General features: G+C 42.9%; 1 protein-coding gene across 1 annotated transcript in view; it reads left to right on the top strand.

The window, feature by feature from the left end:
• SHPRH (SNF2 histone linker PHD RING helicase) overlaps positions 1-24,694 on the top strand; it is a 207,931-nt gene that overhangs the window by 104,277 nt on the left and 78,960 nt on the right. The window contains 3 exon segments of the mRNA XM_068231979.1: positions 702-790; positions 11,833-11,925; positions 18,974-19,081. Of these exon segments, the coding sequence (XP_068088080.1) occupies positions 702-790; positions 11,833-11,925; positions 18,974-19,081 (290 nt within the window).

Here is a 24,694-nt window from a genome sequence, read left to right as displayed (position 1 = left end):
AATGGGAATCAATCTATAGCGGCGCTCAGTGAGTAACGTCGGCGCCGTCAGAAGACGGAGCCGAGGTTGCTTAAAAAACACAATAATTCGGCCTCCAGCAATCGCTGGAAGCAGAATTATTTCATTCCCCCACTATCCATGGCGACCTGGAGGGGGAATAGTAATTAAAACGGCCCGGACTTGCGCAGAAGCAGGATCAGCCATATAACAGCTGTATCCTGCACCCAAGTCTTCTGGCGCTGATATTAAATGTACTCCTGTGCCCGTGTTCCAGCACTGGATCCTCTGTTAGCAGTCTCCGACCAATGTGTTGGACACTGCTCACTTCTGCCGCTCTGGGAGGCTCGGCAATGCTCCCGAGTGCTCCCGAAGAGCGGCGGCTCCGTACTGTGAGTGCGCGAGAGAGAGAGCTTCACTGGCCATGCTTCAAGATGCCTTTGTAAACCAGGTACATATTTTATAAAAGTGGTGTGGTTCAAAATAAATGAGATATTATGACAAAAAAAACAAGTAAAGATTATGCACAGTTATTTAAAATGTACAAACTATGAATTCTATTAGTGGTGCAAATACTGGATCTTGTTCTTGCTCATTTTTTCCTTCACTGATGCTTGTAGGAAGTGCAATGTAGGAGTATACTAAATGAATTTGTTTATTAAAAGTATTATCTTTTTTCCGATGCGTAACTGTATTATGTGTAGGTGAGTACCCATTGGCTGCAGATTTATATAGAGAAGTATTGAGGTCATCAGAAGAACACAAAGAGAAACTGAAAACTGACTCTTTACAAGTAAGTATTCCGGGAAAAAATAGTTTTCCAGACTGGCTCGCTAGACGTGAAAAGTGTATTGTTTATTACTGTATAATACTTTACAAGCTCTCTCTGGCATTGTCTTTCATTTAAGCTTCACGGGTAGCCCAATGTGACGTTGGTTTTCTACAAGTTTTTGGACACTTGTGAATTGGCAGTATTCATGGCCTAAGCTTATCCTAATTATTAATAGATTTGTATTTTGATGAAATGGAATTGGGATAATGATCCACCTTCTATTTTCATACGACATTACTAATGAGATGTATTTTTAAAGTGTGGAAAAGTTGTATTTCCCAATAGCAGACCATTAATTTCCTACCGTTACAATTCAAAATGTTCTTTATTTATAATGCCCCTTTTGCTGTCTTTCAGTGGCTAATTCACCATTTTCCGAATCTTTATGTTAAATGATAGTGTGCAACATTCAGTATATTTTCATAACAACTAATCTGATTTACACAGTCTTGGGGGATCTTCTATTTAGGGGTCTTTTAGTGCTATGCTTTCAGAATGAATCCTTGTTTAAAATCTAATAAGGAAATGCACAAATGTACCTATCCACCAGATTGTTGTGTATAGACCCTATACATAAATGCTGTGTTCAGTGATTGTGAATATATTTAGTTGGGAGGTATGCGTTTCATATGTATTGGATGAGTCATTTGTCAAACCAGGAACCTGGAATTAGAAAAAAAAAAAGTGGTCACTGTTGGTGCATTGTACATGACTGCAGTCACACAACTGACAACAAATGAACTCTTCAGCACTGTTTAGACTTTTACCACCTAATGACAAGGATATTTACATTAATCCCAAGTTCTGTTTGCAAAATTATTTGTTCTCCACTGAAAACTTCAAACTAGGTTTTCTTTAGAAAATCGGAGTGTAAGTGTGTACATGTTTATATATAGCATCTCACAAAAGTGAGTACACTTTTCATATTTTTGTAAAAATTTTATTATATGGTTTGATAGGACAACAATGAAGATATGATGCTTTGATACAATGTAAAGTAGTTGGTTGTACATTTTCTGTCCCATCAAAATAACTCAACATTAATGTCTTAACCGCTGGCAGCAAGAATGTCAGAATTCTGCCCAAAGTGCCAATATTTTGTATGTCCATAATTATTTTCCAGCACTGCCTTAAGGTAAACCTGAGATGGGCACACTTAAAGATTTTATACTTCCTCCAGCCCCATGAGCACCTATGCATCCCTCTCCGTCCTCTCAGGTGGCTCCATTCGCCTGGTCTCTGTCCCCGAAACTGGCTCAGCCGATCTAGTCGGACTCTTCTGCGCAAGCGCAGAAGAGTTAACTGGCGCGACTGAGCCAATTACCAGGGCTGATACCAGGTGAACAGACGTACTTGGGAGGATGTTTGGGGTCATTATCATGTTGGAATACTGCCCTGCAGCTCAGTTTTCGAAGGGAGGGGATCGTGCTGTTCTTCTGTATGTCATAGTACATGTTGCCATTCATGGTTCCCTCACTGGACTGAAGCTCCTTTTGCCGACAGCAATCCTACATCCTCAAACCATGATACTCACCACCATGCTTGACTACAGGGAGTGCAGAATTATTAGGCAAATGAGTATTTTGACCACATCATCCTCTTTATGCATGTTGTCTTACTCCAAGTTGTATAGGCTCGAAAGCCTACTACCAATTAAGCATATTAGGTGATGTGCATCTCTGTAATGAGAAGGGGTGTGGTCTAATGACATCAACACCCTATATCAGGTGTACATAATTATTAGGCAACTTCCTTTCCTTTGGCAAAATGGGTCAAAAGAAGGACTGGACAGGCTCAGAAAAGTCAAAAATAGTGAGATATCTTGCAAAGGGATGCAGCACTCTTAAAATTGCAAAGCTTCTGAAGCGTGATCATCAAACAATCAAGTGTTTCATTCAAAATAGTCAACAGGGTCGCAAGAAGCGTGTGGAAAAGCCAAGACGCAAAATAACTGCCCATGAACTGAGATAAGTCAAGTGTGCAGCTGCCAAGATGCCACTTGCCACCAGTTTGGCCATATTTCAGAGCTGCAACATCACTGGAGTGCCCAAAAGCACAAGGTGTGCAATACTCAGAGACATGGCCAAGGTAAGAAAGGCTGAAAGATGACCACCACTGAACAAGACACACAAGCTGAAACGTCAAGACTGTGCCAAGAAATATCTCAAGACTGATTTTTCTAAGGTTTTATGGACTGATGAAATCTGAGTGAGTCTTGATGGGCCAGATGGATGGGCCCTTGGCTGGATTGGTAAAGGGTAGAGAGCTCCAGTCCGACTCAGACGCCAGCAAGGTGGAGGTGGAGTACTGGTTTGGGCTGGTATCATAAAAAATGAGCTTGTGGGGCCTTTTCGGGTTGAGGATGGAGTCAAGCTCAACTCCCAGTCCTACTGCCAATTTCTGGAAGACACCTTCTTCAAACAGTGGTACAGGAAGAAGTCTGCATCCTTCAAGAAAAACATGATTTTCATGCAGGACAATGCTCCATCACACGTGTCCAAGTACTCCACAGCGTGGCTGGCAAGAAAGGGTATAAAAGAAAAAAAATAATGGCATGGCCTCCTTGTTCACCTGATCTGAACCTCATTGAGAACCTGTGGTCCATCATAAAATGTGAGACTTACAAGGAGGGAAAACAGTACACCTCTCTGAACAGTGTCTAGGAGGCTGTGGTTGCTGCTGCACGCAATGTTGATGGTGAACAGATCAAAACACTGACAGAATCCATGGATGGCAGGCTTTTGAGTGTCCTTGCAAAGAAAGGTGGCTATATTGGTCACTGATTTGTTTTTGTTTTGTTTTTGAATGTCAGAAATGTATATTTGTGAATGTTGAAATGTTATATTGGTTTCACTGGTAAAAATATATAATTGAAATGGGTATATATTTGTTTTTTGTTAAGTTGCCTAATAATTATGCACAGTAATAGCCACCTGCACGCACAGATATCCCCCTAAAATAGCTAAAACTAAAAACAAACTAAAAACTACTTTCAAAAATATTCAGCTTTGATAGTAATGAGTTTTTTGGGTTCATTGAGAACATGGTTGTTGTTCAATAATAAAATTATTCCTCAAAAATACAACTTGCCTAATAATTCTGCACTCCCTGTATAGGAAAGAAATGCATGTCTTTGTACTCCTCACCTAGTTTCTGCCACACATGCTTGACACCATCTGAACGAAAGATTTTTTTATCTTGGTCTCATCAAACCACAGGACATAGTTGCAGTAAACCATGTGCTTAGTCTGATTGTCTTCAGCAAACTGTTGATGTGCTTTCCTGTGCATCATCTTGAGAAGAGGTGTCTTCTGAGATGACAGCCATGTAGACCAATTTGATGCAGTGTGTGGTGTATGATCTGAGAACAGACAGACTAGCCTTCAGCCCCTTCAACCTCTGCACAATGCTGCCAGCATTCATCCATCTATTTGGAAAAGACAGTGGCCCATATGCAATTCACTTTTTCTCCTAAGTTTTCTCCTAGGTGATATTTTTAAACTTGTCAATAAAATTCCTTTTGAGCCACCAGAAAGCAAGAAAATACTCAAAATAATTTTGATAGTACTTTTTCACCTACTTTTTGGTACTTTTTTAGTTGAAAAGTGCTGAAATGTATTTAAAATCGAAGATGAAAAATTATCTCCTAGGAGAAAACACAGGTGAAAACAGGAAAATTGTATACTCACCTACCGTAATTTTCCTTTCCTGATATACTCCATGGCAGCATACAGATGGGCAGTTCTCCGCCTACAACTGCCAGATAGGACCACATTTGAATAAAAGCTACTCCGCCCTCTACTCCATATTCCCCATTGAGGCCGAACCGCCTGCTTAGGGTGGGGCTGTATGCTGCCATGGAGTATATCAGGAAAGGAAAATTACGGTAGGTGAGTATACAATTTTCCTGTTCCCTGATATCTCCATGGCAGCATACAGATGGGCACATAACTAGAAAAATAAGACTATATGGGCGGGAAGCAGGTGCATAAATTTACTTTAATTATATATTCACACAATAGAACCAGATGCTGAGGAAATAACACTCTTTCCAAAAGCACTTGAGGAAAGTGCTGCTGGCTCAATCTTATAAAGCTTTATGAAAGTATGGCTAGATGCCCAGTTTGCTGCTTTACATATGGTTTCTAGGGAAACCTTGCCTATCGAGGCCCATGAAGCGGACATTCCTCTCGTAGAGTGGGCTACAATTTCTTGAGGCGGATTCAATCCTTTGGATTTGTACGCTTGCTGAATCACTTTTACAATCCAGGAAGAGATAATTCTCGAAGAGGCGGCTTTACCTTTGTTTATTCCTTTGGGAATTATAAGAAGCCTATCTGACAGTCTGAATGAAGCTGTGGCTTCTACATAGGACCTGATTGTAGAGACCGGATCTAGTGGATGTGAAAGGTCTGGATTTTCTGAATTTTTAAATGCTGGCAGAGTCCAGTCTTGATTATAATGGTAGATCGATGCGACTTTTGGAACAAAAGCTTCTACAGGATGTAGGACTATACGATCCTCAAAGAAACATAAAAACGGTTCCTTGTGGCTTAGAGCTTGAAGTTCTGAAACCCTTCTTCCAGATGTTATGGCAATGAGGAAGGTTATCTTCAAAGTTAGATCCTCAATTGTAGCAGTTTCGGATGGCACAAAAGTTGAAGAGGATAGGTATTCTAGTACTGTGGGAAGGTCCCACTGTGGAAACTTTGGTTTGATAGGAGGGCGTATTTTTAAAGCTGCTCTGAAAAACTGTTTTATAAGAGGGTCCTGTGCCCACGAATTTCCTAGTACCGCTGAGATTGCTGATACTTGTGATTTTAATGTACTGTAGGCCAAACCTATATCTAGACCTTGCTGTAGAAATGCCATTATGTTAAATACTGAAGGATCAAGGGGGTTAAAAGGACAGGATTCCGCAAAGGTAACAAACTTGTCCCATGTTCTGTTATAAACTGTGGCTGTTGTAGACTTTTTTGCCGAAAGTAATGTGGATAGAACTCTCTCTGGACATCCCTGATCTATAAGTCTCTGCCCTTCAATCTCCAGGCCGCTAAGTTTAGCCTCTCTGGATGCGGGTGTATGTACTGGCGTTGAGTTAAGAGGTATTGATCTATTGGAATGTGAAACGGATGATCCGTGAGGAGAGAGTGGAGAAGAGTAAACCATGGCCTCTTCGGCCAGAATGGAATTATCGCTATCACTTCCACTCTCGATACTGTGACCTTCTGGAGGAACTTGAAGATCAATGGAATCGGTGGGAATGCATATCCCCTTTTGAATGTCCATTGTTGGGCTAGGGCATCCGCTGCTAGAGCATTCTGACAAGGATACCTCGAATAGAAACGAGGAAGCTGGGTGTTTTCTGATGATGCAAACAGATCTATTTGCATGCTTCCCCACTTTTTCACTAGGATTTTGAACATTTTTGGGTTCAGCATCCATTAGTGACGATTTATGAAATTTCTTGAAAGATCGTCTGCTTGTTGATTGTCTACTCCCGGAAGATATACTGCCGTCAGATCTTTCAGATGGGCTTGAGCAGGGGACATAATCGGTTGGACCTCTTTGAGTAATGAACTGCTGTGAGTTCCCCCTTGTCTCTTGACATACGATACTTCTGCCTTGTTGTCCATTCGCAGCATCACTGAACAACCCACTATCTTTGGTAGGAAAGAAGTTAATGCTTGGAGGGCAGCTCTTACTTCTAATATATTTGACACAATGTTGTCTGAGGAAAAGGACCATTCCCCTTGAACCGCCATGTCTCTCCACGTCGCCCCCCATCCTAGCGCACTTGCATCGGTCGTTATAGTCTCCCAATTCGGTAGGAGTAGTGAACAACAGTTGTTTAAATTCTCTGGGTTGACCCACCACCTTAGGGATTCCCAGACCTTGAGTGTTATGAATATCAGATGATCGAGGCTTCCATCTTTCCATTGGTTCAAGAAGTTGGTCTGGAAAGGTCTCAGATTCCAGTGCGCCCAACGAACTAATGGAATTGTTGACGACATTTGCCCCAGAATCCTCATACACCGTCTGGCAGGCAACACTGAGTTTGGCTGAATTTGTGCCAGTTCCGATATCAGAAAGCTCTGTTTGTTCTGTGGTAAAGCTATAGACCCTTGTGTCGTTGAAAACAGTGCTCCTAGAAATATCATTTCTTGGGTGGGTGACAGCTGACTTTTTTTGAAATTGACTATCCATCCAAATCTTGATAAGGTTTCTAGGACTATGTCTCTGTGGCGCTATAGACATTCCTTTGATTCTGCTAGTATCAAGATGTCGTCTAAATAGTGTAGGATTCTTATCTCTTGAACTCTCAGGAGAGACACTACCGCCAACAGAATCTTCGAGAAGGTTCGTGGAGAAGTGGAAAGACCGAAAGGAAGGCAGCAGAATTGGAGATGGATGTGTCCTACTGCAAATCGGAGGTACTTTTGAAATGAGGGGAGAATTGGAACATGAAAGTATGCGTCTTTTAGATCTATTGAACACATCCAATCCCCAATTCTGACTGCCCTTGCCACTGTCTGTAATGACTCCATTTTGAACTTTGGGAGTCTTATGTGTTTGTTCAAAAGTTTTAAATCTATGACTGGTCTCCAGTCTCCTGTTTTTTTGCGGACCATAAATAAAGGGGAATAGAACCCCTTGAACCTGTGAGTTAAAGGAACTGGGACCACTGCTCTTTGTGCTATCAATGTAGCTACATATTCTTGAAGAATTCGTCGTTTTTCCAGATTTCTGGGTATAGTAGTCTTGAGTATGTGAGGAAGTCGAGGTTGCGTTCTGAATGACCATTTGTGACCTTGGTTGATAATGTCCAGTATCCAGGGATCTGTAATGTCTTCCGCCCAGACTGACGCATAGCGGGCTAACCTGGCCCCCACCTGATCGGTCTGGACGGGCCTCATCTCAAAAGGACTTAGTGTTGCTGTCTGCAGGCGTCAGATTTTTCGATTTGTTAGATCTGAAGAAAGTTGATTGAGGTTTTTTCCAATTCTTATTGAAGGTCTTGCCAGGTCTATAGGAACGAGCATCCTTGAATCTTTGAAACGACTGTCTGTTTTGTTGTGTGAAGCGTTGCCTCTGAAATTTTCGGTCTTGGGGCAATAGGCCTGATTTGCCTCCCGTTACTCTGCATATTGCTGACTCCAGTGTCGAACCGAACAGATGTTTACCATCATACGGTACTCTTGTCCACGTGGTTTTTGATGAAGGGTCTGCCGCCCATGCTCTTAACCATAGGGCTCTTCTCGCCATCACCGAGAATACCATAGACCTACTTGAGGCTTTTACCACATCCAGGGCAACTTCTCCAGCGAATTCTGCTGCCATTTTTAACTGATTAAACGTAAAAGCTATTGACTCTTTACTGGCGTCCCTCATCACTGCGTTTTCTGCTTTGAAGATCCATGCTTTCAGGGCTTTTGCAACCGATGTGAATGCAACAGCTGGCCTAGCCGCATCCCCGGATGACAGATATGCTCTTTTTAGATCAACATCAATTTGGCGATCCAACACATCTCGAAAGGAAGTAGAATCGTCTAACGGTAAGGTCGTATTTCTTGCTAGCCGCATGATTGCTGCGTCTACCACCGGACTGGTATCAAGCAAAGACCCATCTGTTTCTGCTAACGGATAAAGTTTGCGTAGTCTATTTTTGGTTGAAGTTTTTTTCACTGTCTTGTTCCATTCGTCTGTTATAATCTCCTTAATTTCATCCATAAATGGAAAAAAGGAATGATCTTTATCTAACTGTTTGTAATATCTTTTTTTCTTTGGCTTATCTCCATTGTCTGGATCTTCCCATTCGATCGCTTCTTTGACCTGAGCAATAAATGACGGAATCAAGGAGAAATCAAAGGTATAATCTTGTTCCTCAGACTCTTCAGAGCTTAAATCTTCTACAGACTCCCTTGATGATCTGTGTACCGTAGCACTAGGCTGATCCGTCTGTTGTACACAAAATTCTGACATAGTGTCTTTAACTATTTGTTTAATGACTGTTGAAAAGTCCTGCGGATCACCTGATATATCATAATAGCAGTTTCTACACACCATTTTATCCGGTAATTTAACATCACCGCATAACTAGCACTGGTCATCTGAGGGTCTGTTGGTTTTTGTCGTGCATTTTCTAGGTGAATTAGATTTCTGTCTTTCTGTGGGCTTTGCAGACTGTGATGTCTGTTTTCTATCTTGCTTGACAGCAGAGGCAGAAGATTGCCCTTGATTGGAAGAGGATTGATGTTTTGAATGCTTTTCCCCCTGATTATGGTGATATTGCTCTTCCTTATATCCTTTGGAGGATGAATGTTTGTGGCTGTAGAAAGAGATCAAAAGACCAAATGAATGTATGATCTTTGGATCAAGCAAAAATACTTAATTAAAATACTCACCCCCCTTACCTAGAATCTTTTTTGTGTTCTCTTTTGGACTTCCCCATGTTTAGGTGTTTTGCTGCAAAGTAAAATGCAGGCTATTAGCAACCCCCGTACATGCTACAGCATGTATGTGTAAACAATTGATAAACATGTATAGTGTGGTAGGGAAAGTACACTACCTTGCGGCAAGAGTAATGAATTTGACCCGTCTCGGCAGGAGGAAGGAGCAGAAGACGTCCGTAGCCCTCCACCGTCCTATGCGCTGATCGGCGGCAAGCAGGGACTGATTTCCTGGATGTCTTTTATGACGTCCGTCCTGCGCCCATATCCAGGATGGCCGCCGCCCCCGAAGTATGGGCAGACAAACCGGACGCGGCGGCACTTCCGCATTGACGCGTCACACGGCCACTTCGCCTGGACTAGGCGCCTGCGCAAAACGAATCCTGCCGCTAGAACGCTACGGCGGTTGTACACAAGGTAACATAAACATAGATCCATACCTGTATGTCTTGTGCGCAGGTAGACCCTCTCCACAGTGCTTACCAGGAGATAAGGATATTAATCCATGCCCATAAAGCGATCTTCATTAAGATGCTGGAATAGGCTGCCTGGAGAACACATAAGAGCAGGCTCCTGACCTCTTTGGAGCATTTAGCTGCCTGAGGCTCAGGACTACGATCAGGGGAGGTAAGAACCTGATCGGATCCGCAAAAAATCGCGCGGAGGTAAGGGAAAAATTTGTCTATATAACAGTCCTATCCGGCGGTGAGGACAAAAAAAGGAATATGGAGTAGAGGGCGGAGTAGCTTTTATTCAAATGTGGTCCTATCTGGCAGTTGTAGGCGGAGAACTGCCCATCTGTATGCTGCCATGGAGATATCAGGGAAAGTTAATTGCATATAGGCCAGTCTCTGAATATGACCATGCACTAAATTGACCACACCTGGGACCATATGCAATTAACTTTTTCTCCTGAGTTTTCTCCTAGGTGATATTTTTAAACTTGTCAATAAAATGCCTTTCAAGCCAACAGAAAGCAAGAAAATACTCAACATAATTTTGATAGTAGTAAAAAAAAAGGGGGGGATAAAACCAGCGCAAAAGACAGATAAGTCTCATAAGATGCCCAAAAGTTAAAGGTCCTCAGATAGACTCCATAGAAATCCAGTAAAAACAACTTCAGCGCTGTATGGTACTTCAAGATATCATTCCATCACCAACACCCTTCAAATTTCAGGCTTACCGGCTTCCAAAAAGACCCAAGTTAAAAGGTCTAAACGTTTGTCTAGTCACCACCACAATCATATCTTAGATTAGCATCAGACTTCCAAGTACCCGCTGTCCTTTTTCATACAATACAGGTGCTCCCAGCATATAGATAATAATAAACAGATCTAAGTGTTCTCCGTTTAAAAGCAACACTATTTATTGAACATAAAAGTTGCCAGATACTCACTTAAGGGCTCTTGCCCTGAGGACCCTCAGCAGAAAAGCACGTTATAAGTATGTCAGTGGGGTGCCTCTCTGTCCACCCAACAGGTTTTGCTATTGCGTCATCAGGAGCTTCCAGAAAAAAAAAACCCTGATAATTTTGATAGTACCTTTTCACCTACTTTTTGTACTTTTTTAATTGAAAAGTCCTGGAAAGTTATTTTAAATCAAAGATGAAAAATTATCTCATAGGAGAAAACTCAGGTGAAAAAGTGAATTGCATATGGTCCCTACTCCCCATTCACCCCTGAGACCTTGCAACACTAACAAGTAACATGATCTTGAGGAGGGAAAATGTCTAATTGGGCAGAATTTTGACAATCTTCACTTAGGGGTGTACTCAGTTTTGCATTTAGACATTAATGGTGTATTGAGTTATTTTAACCTCCTTGGCGGTAATCCCGAGCTGAGCTCGGGGTATGCCACCGGAGGTCGCCGCTCAGGCCCTGCTGGGCCGATTTGCAATCTGAAAAAAGCAGCACACGCAGCCGGCACTTTGCCAGCCGCGTGTGCTGCCCGATCGCCGCCGCTCCGCGGCGATCCGCCGCGTGCAGCGGCGAAAGAGGGTCCCCCCAGCCGCCCGAGCCCAGCGCAGCCGGAACAAACAGTCCCGGCCGGCGCTAGGGGCTGGATCGGGCGGCTCTGACGTCAGGACGTCGACTGACGTCCATGACGTCACTCCGCTCGTCGCCATGGCGACGAGGAAAGCGAAACAAGATAGGCCGCTCATTGCGGCCTATCTTGTTACTTTCGATTGCCGGAGGCGATCGAAAGTACGCTTCCGGAGCGCCATCTAGTGGGCTTTCATGCAGCCAACTTTCAGTTGGCTGCATGAAATATTTTTTTTTTTAATTTAAAAAAAACCCCATTTCAGCCTCCCTGGCAAAATAAATAAACCGCCAGGGAGGTTAATGGGAAAGCAAATGTATGCCGTTACACAAGCTGTGAACGGACTACTTTACATTGTATCTAAGTTTCGTATCTTCAGTGTTGTTCTATGAAAAGATATAACATACTTACGAAAATGTGAGAGGAGTACTAGCTTTGTATGCTGTAGGTTTCCCTTATGTGTCTTCGTAATGTATAGCACTCTGTGTAATTGTGTTGTTCATTGTCATTCAGAGGCTGCACTCCACATACAATCTCCTGGAATTGCTGACAGCAAAACACCCTGGAATTCCACCAACTCTTAGAGATGACAAACTTGAGGAAGAGGTTGGCATTATTTATTTTCTACTCCTAAATAATCCAATATGGTATAAAATAAAAGCCTCATACACAGGTATGAGGCATGTTGCCTGACAGGGTTCGGGACTCGATTCCATAGGCAACATTGCAGGGCCAAGGCTGTGCAAACTCATTCTGTTGCTATGCGCGGAGGGAAGGAGGACAGATTGAGCAGCACACAAGGAGCATGTTACAGCAGGGTGGGGTGAGTGGGGGAGAACACTGCTCTTGGCCAGCACTAGGCCAAATTGATCTGCTGGGCTGGTTGAGGCATGGGGGATGGAGGGGTATCGGGGGCGGCTGTACATCTGCTAGGTCCATTATCAGCTGCCTTGCCCAACTTTTATCTGGAGTGTTTATAAAGCTTTATAGTTTAGCTTTTTAACTTTTTATGTGAAGTTAAATTTTTCCATAACACTCCAGGACAGGTACACTTCGAGACTTGGCTCCTCCCAGGAAACAGGAAACATCCATGAGCCTCTCTATATCTTTAACGTAACCACAGGAGTCCGGCAGTATGGATGTTTCCTGTTCTGGGAACAGGTCTCTCTATATGGAGTGCTGCCTGTCCTGGAGAGCTTGGGGGGCTAAGGGCGGTGTGGCATATAGACGGGGCAGGTGAGGTGGCGTACTAACCTCTGCCTTTCGTCGCTTGTTTTGCCTCTGTTTGTCCGGGCTCGTGGGCATCTGATGGGAGCAGAGAGGACCACGGCGAGGACGCAATGTGCGGTGGCTGCCGGCCGGGGAGTAGACGCACGGAGGAGTAGGCTATTGCGGAGGCGGACGCCAACTCTCCTCTGATGTTGCCAGTATTCAAGATGGCGGCGCGGACGTTTCTGGCGGCCGTCTGACGTCACTTCCGGGCACCGGATTGAAGAGCCGTGGTGTCCTGGCGTCCAGTGCACTCACACGTTGCTGTGATGGAGAGCGGGACAGTGGCTGGCGGCTCGGACGGCTTAACGGCTGGAGGAGTGGCCGTCTCTGCGGCGGTACCTGTAGCTTTGCCTACAGCGGTGCCTGCAGTGAGCCCCTCCGCAGCACTGTCGGAAATCCGGATGCAGGAGAAAAAGAGGAAGCCGGAGGGCATATCCCAAGTTCCAGGAGGGGTGAGACATTATACTGTGTGTCTATTGGGGTTTTTTATCTATGTCTCATCATTTGCCACCATGTTTGTTGATGATGTTGCATGGGTGGTGATCGTTTAACATGGGTTGGTTCCTGGTGGATCTGTACAGGGCTGTTTGCCACAGTGGTGTATGATTGCTAGTGGAGGCTCTGTTGCAGCATGGATTCAGGGCTGGCTTAAAACGCTATTGAGTGAGGTTCCTGGTTCCTTGGGCGGTCACGTTCACTATCCTCTCACTGTGGTGGAGGTATATGTCCTTTAGGGACCAAGTGACTTACGTAGCACTGTTGTTTATTGTGTCTTTCAGACTGGGAATCCTGAGGCTGGCGATAGCTCTAGGCCCAAGCCCAGTAGGAGATGCCCAGCCTGCAATATAAAGCTGATTTCCTCATGGAATAAAACTTTCTGTCAGCAATGTACCTTAAGGGTGCTTAACGAAGAATCAGCAGTGCCTTATAAAGAGTTTTTAGGAATTATGAAGGATGAAATGACTGATTCCATCAAGGCCTTCAGAGAAGCGTTAGCTAATTCCTTGACGCAGACACAGAATGTGGTGGATCAACCGGTTGCCCCGGTTCCAAGTCCAGTAGTTCTGAGCCAAGCCACGTTGTCAGCAGGGGTTTCTGTGGCACCAGGGGCTGGGAATATTACTGTGTCAGAGCCAGCAATCACGACACATAAAAAAGCAAAGTCCAAATCTAATCGTCCGGTATTATCAGACTCGGAGCCAGAGGAGGATTGTGAAGACGTTTCTGATGAGGTATCAGATGAGGAAGTCTCAGATAGAGAAAGAGATACAGAAAAGGAGAAACCCTCTAAATTTAAATTTCCGGCAAGCGAAACAGAGGAATTGCTGAAAGCCATTTATGAATCACTAGGATTAAGCATTGACAATCCTAAAGCAGTGTCAACTCATGATGCATTATACGCTGGCATGGAAAATAACCAACCACTGGTGTTTCCAGTTCATGAATCTTCAAAAGTGACGATAAATAGTCAATGGAAAAACCCGGATAAAAAAGTCTTCTTGTCAAGGGGATTTAAGAGGAGATTTCCCTTTTCTGAGGAGGACAGTAAATACTGGTATAAGTGTCCGAAATTAGATTCGGCTTTCTCACAAGTAGAAAAAGATAATGAGCTAGCTTTCGAAGATTTAGGGAATTTGAAGGATCAATCTGATAAAAAGGCTGAATTTGCCCTGAAGAAGACATGGTCGGCCATTTGCGCAATATTCAGACCAGTGTTGGCAACAACTTGTGTCGCTAGAACACTAGATTTGTGGATGCGTCAGGTCGAAAGACACATTAAAATTGGGTCTAGCAAGGAAACGATTTTAAACTCATTTACGGTTATGTTTAAATCTATTTTTTACATTATTGATGCGGCTACTGAAGCTGTTAGGTTGACTGCGAAAGCAGCTGCTCTTTCCAATGTGGCAAGAAGACACATTTGGATTAAGACCTGGGATGGTAGTTCTTTATCAAAGAACAAAGTGTGTACCATTCCGTTTTCAGGCGATTTATTGTTTGGGCCAGAATTAGACAATATTCTGGAAAGAACTTCCGATAAAAAGAAATCGTTTCCTAAGAAAAAGCCTTTTCACCAGGGGAAAAGGTTTTTTCGGAGAAATAAGCAAGATCCCAAAACAAAGACCCAAACGAGAAGCAGACCCTGGTCATTTAACAAAGAGCAGAGTAAGCCGAACGTCTTATTCAGAAATTCTGCCCCCAATCCTAAACCCCAGCAATGACGATCAAGGAAAGGTGGGAGGAAGACTGGGCCTGTTCTTCCCACAATGGAAAGAGTTTGTAACGAGCCCATTTATATTAAACTTGATCCAAAGCGGTTATCACATTTCTTTCCTGCGGATTCCTCCGGAAAGATTTGTGATAACCAGTTCAAGGCTGACTCCAGAGGAACAGGTTGTCTTAGAGGAGATCTTAAGAGATATGCTAGCAAGAGATGTGGTATCCTGGGTCCCGGCTTGGGAACAGGGGGAGGGATTCTATTCCAGAATCTTCTTAGTGAAGAAGCAGTCAGGGAAGTTTCGATTAATCCTCAATCTCAAACCCCTGAACCCGTATATCAAATACCAGAAGTTCAAAATGGAGTCGATCTTTTCAATAAAAAACCTGCTACTAAAAGACTGCTTTATGTTAAGCATAGATCTGAAGGACGCATACTGGCACATTCCAATCGAAAAGGAATCACGGACTTTTCTGAGGTTCGCAGTAAAGGGGGAGACAGGGGTGCAGCATTATCAATTCAACTGCCTCCCCTTTGGAATCAAATCAGCACCAAGAATATTTACAAAAGTGGTTGCAGAAATTGTGGCTTCCTTTCATGCTCAAGGAATCATGGTGATCCCGTATCTAGACGATCTACTGATCTTGGCAGAATCGGTTCAAACTTTAGTGAGTCATCGGGAGAAGGTGTTAGATCAACTTCAGCGAGCAGGCTGGATAATAAGCTGGGAGAAATCCCAATTAGAACCGACACAGAGGATCCAATTTTTAGGGGTTCTGTTGGACTCCAGAGCACAGAAGATCTATCATCCGCAGACAAAAGTAGACAAGGTGATTCAGGAAGTAAGGGGTTTTCTGGGAAAGAGCTCGATAACGGTCAGAGAAGCGATGAGATTATTGGGGCTTTTAACCTCAACGGCTCCAGCAATTCAATGGGCTTTGAAACACACAAGGAAATTGCAATCATGGATTCTAAAAAATTGGGCCAAGACGGTGGCGTCCCTGGGACAAGTGCTTTTGATTACAGGGATAGTGAAACACGACCTGCAGTGGTGGATTACACCAGCTCATCTTACACAAGGCAGACTGTGGCAATATCCGGTGGAGATGGTTCTTACAACGGATGCAAGTTGCTCAGGATGGGGCGCTCATGTTCAGGAATTCGAGATGCAGGGTCTTTGGCCGAGGCATATAAAAACTCAGTCCTCAAACTTCAGGGAGCTATTAGCAGTGAAACTGGCCATAATAGGATCGATACACATAATCAGAGGACACCATATTCAGCTGAGAACAGACAATTCGACAGTGGTGGCTTATGTCAACCGACAGGGAGGCACAAGGTCAATGAAACTATTACAGTTAGCACTGGAGATACTGGATCTAGCAGAACAGAACCTGGGGTCGTTAACGGCGGTACATTTAAAAGGAGCACTGAACACTCGAGCAGATCTATTGAGCCGGACTCAGACTTCCAATACGGAATGGACATTGAGTCAGCAGGGATTCCGAGAGTTGGCGAAGCGATGGGGAAATCCAGTAGTAGATCTTTTTGCCAACGGGGAGAACTCGAAGTGCCGCAATTTTTTCTCATTGAATATCAGGGACAAGCCAACGGCAGTAGATGCATTAGCTCAACCGTGGACGAGCGGTCTGGTTTACGCCTTCCCACCATTGAATCTTATGTCCCTTGTGCTGAAGAAACTGGCAGAGTCCAAGACAACCATGATTCTGATAGCACCCGACTGGCCCAAAAGATCATGGTATCCACTACTGCTCAAGATGAGAGTAGAAGGACCTCTTCGTCTACCAGTGAGCAATCAAATGATAACATTGCAGGGGAAAAAAATTCAGGGCCTGGAGAAATGGAAGATGTCGGCCTGGTTACTGAAGAACTGATTCTCAAGAGACAGGGGCTGTCTGATAAAGTAATCGAAACATTAATTAAGAGTAGAAAGAAAAATACCAGAGCTATCTATCTGAAGTACTGGAAAACGTTTAATTTATGGAAACAGCAATCTCAGTATAAGTCTACAGAGATTGCGACTATTCTTGAGTTCTTGCAAGCTGGTATAGACAAAGGTCTAGCCTTGAGCACAATCAAGGTTCAGATTTCGGCACTTTCTGTTTTTTTAGATAAAAAGCTTGCCATTCATCCTTTAATGGTTAGGTTTGTGAAATCTATAGAGAGAAACAGACCAATTAGGGTGAAACCTTTTCCCAAGTGGGATCTTTCGGTTGTGTTAAAAGCTCTGACACGGCCTCCCTTCAATTCCATAGACTCTATGGACATAAAGTTATTAACACTGAAAGCTGTTTTTTTAGTTTCAATTACCACGGCAAGAAGAATCAGCGAGCTGGAGGCTCTGTCTTGTAAAGAGCCATATTGCATGATACATGAAGATAGAATTATTTTGAGGACGAGTGCGGAGTTCTTACCTAAAGTAGGTGACATGTTTTGCAGGAAGCAGGAAATAGTGCTTCCTTCATTTTTTCCTAATCCTTCCAATGAGAAAGAAAGGGAGTGGCAATCACTGGACGTCAGGAAAACTGTCCTAGCATATCTTGACAGAGTCAAAGCATTAAGGAAATCAGAGGCTTTGTTTGTTAATTTTACGGGAAAACTGGTGGGCCAGAAAGCCTCAAAAAAGACGTTAGCCAACTGGATAAAACTGTGCATACTGGAAGCTTATAAAGTCATGGATCAACAACCTCCAGACAATCTCCGGGCACATTCAACCAGAGCAACGGCTACTACCTGGGCTTACAGGGCTGGAGCTTCGCCTCTGGAGATCTGCAAAGCGGCTACCTGGAAGAACCTGGGGACCTTTGCACGTCACTACAGGCTGGATCGGTTATCTGCTTCAGATCAGGGTTTCGGAAGGAAAGTCCTACAAGCAGTCAGCCCACCCTAAGGTTTGTGATGTTAATTTCTTTGTTATCATCTCGAAGTGTACCTGTCCTGGAGTGTTATGGAAAAACCAGGAATTAGCAAACCTGGTAAGACTATTTTTAGTAACACTCCAGGACAGGTGGGGGTAACCCACCCTCTACTTTTATTTCTTGGTTCAAAAATAATGTATAATATAACTGAACGTATAGAAATTGATATATAAGTATATTATTGGCAGGAGATGAGGCGGTTAGACCTGTTGGGTTCGTTTCTTGGATACATACTGCCGGACTCCTGTGGTTACGTTAAAGATATAGAGAGGCTCATGGATGTTTCCTGTTTCCTGGGAGGAGCCAAGTCTCGAAGTGTACCTGTCCTGGAGTGTTACTAAAATAGTCTTACCAGGTTTGCTAATTCCTGGTTTCTTTTTGCGTGTCAAAAAATATCCCTCTGTCAGAGCTGGAAATTAAGTCAATGCATGTAGTAGTAGAACTGGGGATTTGCTGGGGAAATTTCACAGTGGTACATGAGCCGTTTTCAACATTTTTATTGTTCTGATTGTTTTTTTTTATGGAAATGTCACTTTTTCTATAAAATGAATATATATATATATATATATATATATATATATATATATATTTCAGTCTTCAGGCTGTTGAGAGTAGGCAGAGGCATAGTTAGCACTAGCTCACAGCACTTGAGTCCCAGCAGGGTGATAACAACACCCCCTGTGACCCCTCCATCGCTGGAGGGCTCTGGAGTATAATACATTACCTGCTCCAGGCGGCGATACAAGACAGTGCAGCCACCCAATCACCATGTAGCGTCTGTCAAATGACATGGGACTGGAGCCGGTCGACCGATCTCTGCGGGGGCCCTGGCCCAATGTAGTTAAGCCCCTGAATCCCAGGTTCAAATCTCAATCAAAATACTATCTGCACAGAGCTGTATGTTCTCCGTTTATGTGGTTTTCCTTCAGGCACTCCATTTTCTTCCCACCTCCCAAAAAGATTTTTCATTTGTTATTTCTTGCAATGTATTGTACCTGATGTGTCCTTATTCTTTTCACCTTTCTCTTCTCTTCACCATTACCCATTAACATTTAACATTTAAACTTTTTTCCCTGGATCACAGTATAGGTAAGGTGGATGAAATGTTCTCCAATTTATCTTTATTAATATGGTTGCATTGTTATATAAACAGTAGCTTGCTATGAAGTAAAAGATGAATAATATCATTAACATTTGCTAATGCAGATTCCATTCTGTATTGTAGATAAAACAACTTAAGGAACATTATATGATCAAATCAAATGCTGAAGTGTCCGAAGCTCACCAGGCTTTGCAACCAGTCCTGCAGAATCTAAAAGAAATGCAACGAAAAGTAAATTACTTTACATTATTTTCTTGCCTTGTTTTATTTTTGACTTGTATGCTAAAGTAACCATACACTGGTTGATGTGGCTGAAAAATGAATCCCTCTTAGATCATTATATCTATCAGAGAGGGATCTGATCAAATCGCTTCACACACTGCACATACAGTATTTTAATAGATTTTATCATGAAATGTATTAAACATCAATTGAACTGCTTTTCGATGCAGTGCAACGCCATGGGCCGTCGGTTTGCTGCCGCACCCGACCTACCGATAGATATTTTCCGTTTGATACAATTGATTAATTTGTTCCCTTTCGGATAAATATCAAATCCATCTAATGATCGATTGCCCGGCATGTTGGGGTATAAATTTCTACCAGATACCATCGAATGATCAAATTGGATGGATATCGATGGAAAAAATGAAAGTGTATGGCCACCTTTAGGCTCACAAAATACTAAACAGGACAGACCAGATATTTTTAGCTTCTTGAGGAGAATGCCTTTCTCAGCAGCATGCAAGATAAATACCTAGATCATCTGGCCAAAGAATGGTTTATGAACTTGAAACCACCAATCCATTTTGCTTGTAGATGTCATGTTCTCCTTTCCATCACTTGAAAACATGATTCAAAAATAGATGAACGTCTTTATGGGGACAGAATGTGGCCTTTTATATTATTATGCTGGTGACTTCGTTTGTGGCAGCTATTCATGTTAAATATTTCTTTGTACTTTTATTGGGTACAGTGCCTTCACTTTTCAGAGGATGTTAAATATTGTATTACCTTTTAGAAAAGCACTATAATTTAATTATGTGCTAAATGGTGCAAATCTTATTGGGGCTATGACTTTTGTCTAAAGCAGAACTAGTGTCAAGTAGAGAAAGTAGCTCAACATGTAGCAAAGCCATAACGTTAATCAGGTTTTAAGTCTTAAGGTGGCCATCCACTGCTTGATAGTGATTTTCCTCGACACATGATCTGTTGCATCCCAATCATAAATGAATTAGGGAGCAGCAATCATTTTACTGCCTTGCATCACTCACAGTGCAGATCACATTTAGGCAGAAATCGTATGCTAGGCATACACGGCACGTTTATGCGCTGGAATCGAGCCAGCGGCTCAATGCCGGCGCGTCACCGCGCTCGCGCAGATCAATTCCCGCTCATCCCCGCGGGCACTTTCTTCTCAGCGCTTCGTTTTTGCCTATTGTCCGCCCGCGGGGATCGAGCCGGAAATCGATCCACGCGGTGATCGGACATGTCGGAAATTATCAATCGAGCCCCATCAGCGGCTCGATTGATAAGAAGAATCTGGGCCGTGTATGCCCAGCATAATGAAGCATCCATTGAACCGCTGCACCCACTCTATTTGTATGGGTACTTTGATTACAAAACAATGCTGTCATCGTGCCTGCCTTCCATTTCTGCTATGTCAGATCTAAGTGATTTTGGACATTTCATTGCTCAAAACTTTGATGTTTGATTAGCTTACAAAAGTTGATTTTTCATAGCAGTTTCAGTTAAAGGCATTTAATCTAACAGAAGTTGTTATGCAGTTTCAGAAATTGGAGGGACACATTTATGTTTCAGGATGGTAGCATTTTTGAGAAATTGCCCTCTGAGCCGTTGATATCTTTTGAATTTTTATTTTCTCTGATTGTCCTGTGTTAAAGCAAACCTGAAGTGAAAAAAGTGTAGTATGGATAAAGAACAGAACATTTGGAGCAAAGAAAAAAGTCTCATGCTTTTATTTTCAGTTATATAGTTTTTCTTTTATAACATTGCATCATACTGTCGCAGTTGCAGGTTTAAAACCACACTATGGGCTTGATTCACTAAGACAAATCACATGCCTTATCAAAGTTAGCACGCCTTATCAAAGTTAACACGCCTTATCAGAGTAGCATAGCAAACTTATGCCTGCTCATTGGCAATGACGAGAGCTCCACTCGTCCTGCCCTTAGCCCCTTCGGGTTCGTATCGCTCGCTATGCCACTCTGATAAGGCGTACTAACTTTGATAAGGCATGCTATTTGCCTTAGTGAATCAAGCCCTATGTCTTTTAAAGAGAATCTGAAGCGAGTAAAAATAACAGATACAGAGTCGGTTAGAGACTGCTCACTTCCCCCGCTGCTGGAGGCTTCGGCAATCTTCGGGAGCCCGAGTGCTCCCAAAAAGAGCCGCTCTGTACTGCGCATGAGCGAGTGTGCGAGATTGAGAGCTCACACATGCGAAGTACGGAGCGGCCATCTTTGGGAGCACTCGGGCTTTCCTGCAGTAAACACTTATCTCAAGCTTTGTCTCTCGTTTTTTGGCAGTGCTTCGAAAAACAGGACTGAATTCAACCCAGTAGGTCAATTAGCTCAGAGCACCTCTTTTGCATAGATAACAACTGATAGTATTTTAACTCTTACTGTCCTGGAAAACAGTGAGACTCTTTTGTTTGCTACTAATGTTCTATTTCTTAGCTGTACTACACATACAAATCATACATTTATTTTCACATCAGGTTTGCTTTAAAGGAGGCCATTTGCAATGCGATTCTTCGGACGGTTGATTCTTCGATTCAGTCGGGATATCGATCAATTCGGTCCTGTTTTTTGGATCAGTTCAATTTATCTGATCAAATTGGATAGCAGCAAAACTTCTGTTGGTGGGCCTGAACGGCCTATGCTACAATCAAATCAGAATCAATCGTCCGAAGAATTGTATTGGCCACCTTTAACCAAAGAAAAGTCTGCTGTGCATCAAAAGCTGATGGATAGCCTAATCCAGTGTGAGCTTTACTCTCGCTTCAATACTGCCTTATGACACCAGATATACAGCACCTCAGGTCACTTTAGTACACTCCATACAATTTTTTAAAAATATCTGTTCAATTCAAGAATTGCAATCAATTTTTCTGACTCATTGTAACATTTCAAAAATATGACCAATGTACCACACACATATGTTCAATTTTTCCCCAATTATGATAAAGAATAGAAAATTGCTAGGTTGTGTATATTAATAAATTGACAATCGAACACACACCATGCAATCTTTAGAAAAATTGAAGAAAAATTTCCACTATTCAGGTTCGATAAAAATGTTAAAAAATGGGAAATCTGATTGGAATTCATACTTGAAAAAAATCATACTTGAATTTTTTTCGGGAGATCCGATCATATTTATCGAATTAACGTAAAATTGGATCATTTTATTGTATTGTGTGTGTGTGTGGCCACCTTTACAGTCACATTGGTCTTGATTCATAAAAGGCTGTGCGATAAAATCATCTGGATGTTAAAATACTGCATTCGGTATTTTAGAATTTTGTGTGCTATTTCATAAAGCTGTTCCATGCAGTGAGGGCATTACAGTAGTAATAGGCATCCCGGCATCCCTTTAGAATGTACATGTTTGTTTTACTGCCTCTGCTCGCTCTGAATCTATTAGTCTTTCTTAACATTTTATTTAATTGCCACAGCTTAGATGAACTCCAAGAAACTTTAACCACTGAAGGACCGTAGGCTTACACCCCCTAGTGACCAGGCTATATTTTGTTATTTAGGCCACTGCAGCTTTCAGGCCTTGTTGCAGGGCCGTACAACACCGCACACAAGTGATTCCTCCCACCCCCCTTTTCTGCCCACCAACAGAGCTTTCTGTTGGTGGGGTCTGATCCCTGCAGGGATGTTTATTTATTTATTTTTATTTATCTTTATTTTTTAAATGTTACCATTTTTTTTTCATTAAAAGCCTGCCCTTCCTCCCCCTGCCAGCCAATCACTGTGATCGGCTGTCATAGGCATCAGCCCATGACAGGCGATCACTCCTGTGGGTCCAAAGGGAACAGCCATGTCACACGGCTGTCCCCAGTACAGCAATGCCGTAGATCGCAGCGCTGTACACTGTAAATAGACGGCAGTTACGCAGCCCAGGACTGCATGTCGTGATCTGTGTTAGGCGGTCCTGGGGCTGCCGCTCCACTCACGCCTATTGTCGTGAGGCGGACATAAAGTACTTAAACATGCCCTGCTTAGGTGATTTTCCCACTAGTTTCTCCACATCTAAACAGGAACCTAAATGGCCGGAGGGCTCCAGGGGAAAACTCTTTTGTTCCATTTTCTCTGCTAACTGCGGAGGTAGAAAAGCACGTTCCACCAGAGAAGGCATTGCAACCTTTCAAAATCCGATCAGCGGGACAGAGAGACGGGCTGTTTCTATTGGCTCTGCTCCTGTTAATCATAGCTCTCTCTGTTTCTGCTTATGTGAGTCATGGCTGGCTCCCCACAGTCTCTGCACTATTTATGCCACACCAGAGGTGGCGGTAATGTTTCAGGTTTTTACCACATGTTGAAGTCTTTTGAATTGACATTCACTGACTTTTACTGACATGTTGAGGTATTTACCACACAAGTCTGTAATTTACCTCACTGCTCAGGAATTTCAGCTTTTCATGCAGTAACAGTCTTTATGAACTGCCATTTTGCTAAGTAAATTGAGCTGTTTTCTGCATTAACATATGCGGGCTTTATGAAACGAGACCATTAACTCAAAAAGGGGGACAGCTGATCATAGCGTACGAGAGTTTTAATATACAGTAAAAAAAAGTTTGGAAATGCACACGCAAGGGTAGCACATTTACATTGTATGAGTATGCATGGTCATCAAGCTTAGGCTCCTGCAGTTTCCCGCATCCGCCTGCTCTCAGTTCACTCCACACACACTCTGATCCACCAACCAGGAAATTGATCCAGATTTATTAAAGCCTGAGTTGTTGTACATCATGTGTCATGAGGCATGTAACCCACTAGCAGCACTTTTCTAAGCACTTAGCATTACATAAGCAAGAGCTTTTAAAATCATATGTGTGTGATGTGATTTAAAAAAAAATTCCCCAAACCATTACATTAGCAAGAGCTTTTCAAATCACAAGCACTTAGAAACTGGGTCCCAGGCCTTAGGGCTCTTTTCCACTATGAAATGCGATCGCGATTCCGATCGCAATCGCGTTTCAATTTCCACCATGCGATTGCGATTGAGCTACTATACTCATAGTCCAGCTCAATCGCATACAAAACGCGGCAGGACAACGATTGCGCTTTGACCAAAATCGCATCGCAATTGGATCGCACTAATGGAAATTGCTGCTGCAGTTTCCATTAGTTTAATGTACCTTGCGATTTGCGATCAGAAGCAAATCGCAAATCGCAGGCTAGTGGAAAAAGGCCCTTAGGCAGTATTAAAGAGAGAATCAAGCTCACACTGAATCTGGATATCCACCAGTTATTTTATGCGAAGCAGACTTTTTTGGGGTTATTGTGAACTTTTATTTATTTACTGTTGCGTGTCTACAAGCTTATGTGGTTCTGGGGAACTGTGATAATATTTTATTATGATACTCGATGGGCGTATGTCTTTTTTCAACCAAAATAACTATGTAACTATACAGTGGTACATTGTTCAATCTGGGAAGTGTGTAATGCTGGGGATACATGGTACGTATTCCCCCTTATCAATCAGGCCGCTGATGGCTCAAGTGATAATTTCCGACAAGGTCCGATGACCCCGCTCGATCCCCGCGGGCGGACAATAGCGGGGAGTCGAGCGGAAGATAAGGAAGTGCCA

Source organism: Hyperolius riggenbachi, chromosome 4 (assembly GCF_040937935.1).
Source record: "Hyperolius riggenbachi isolate aHypRig1 chromosome 4, aHypRig1.pri, whole genome shotgun sequence".
In the NCBI taxonomy this organism is placed as follows: Eukaryota; Metazoa; Chordata; class Amphibia; order Anura; family Hyperoliidae; genus Hyperolius; species Hyperolius riggenbachi.
Note: the sequence above shows the minus strand (reverse complement) of the source record. Positions and strands in the feature narration are given on the sequence as shown.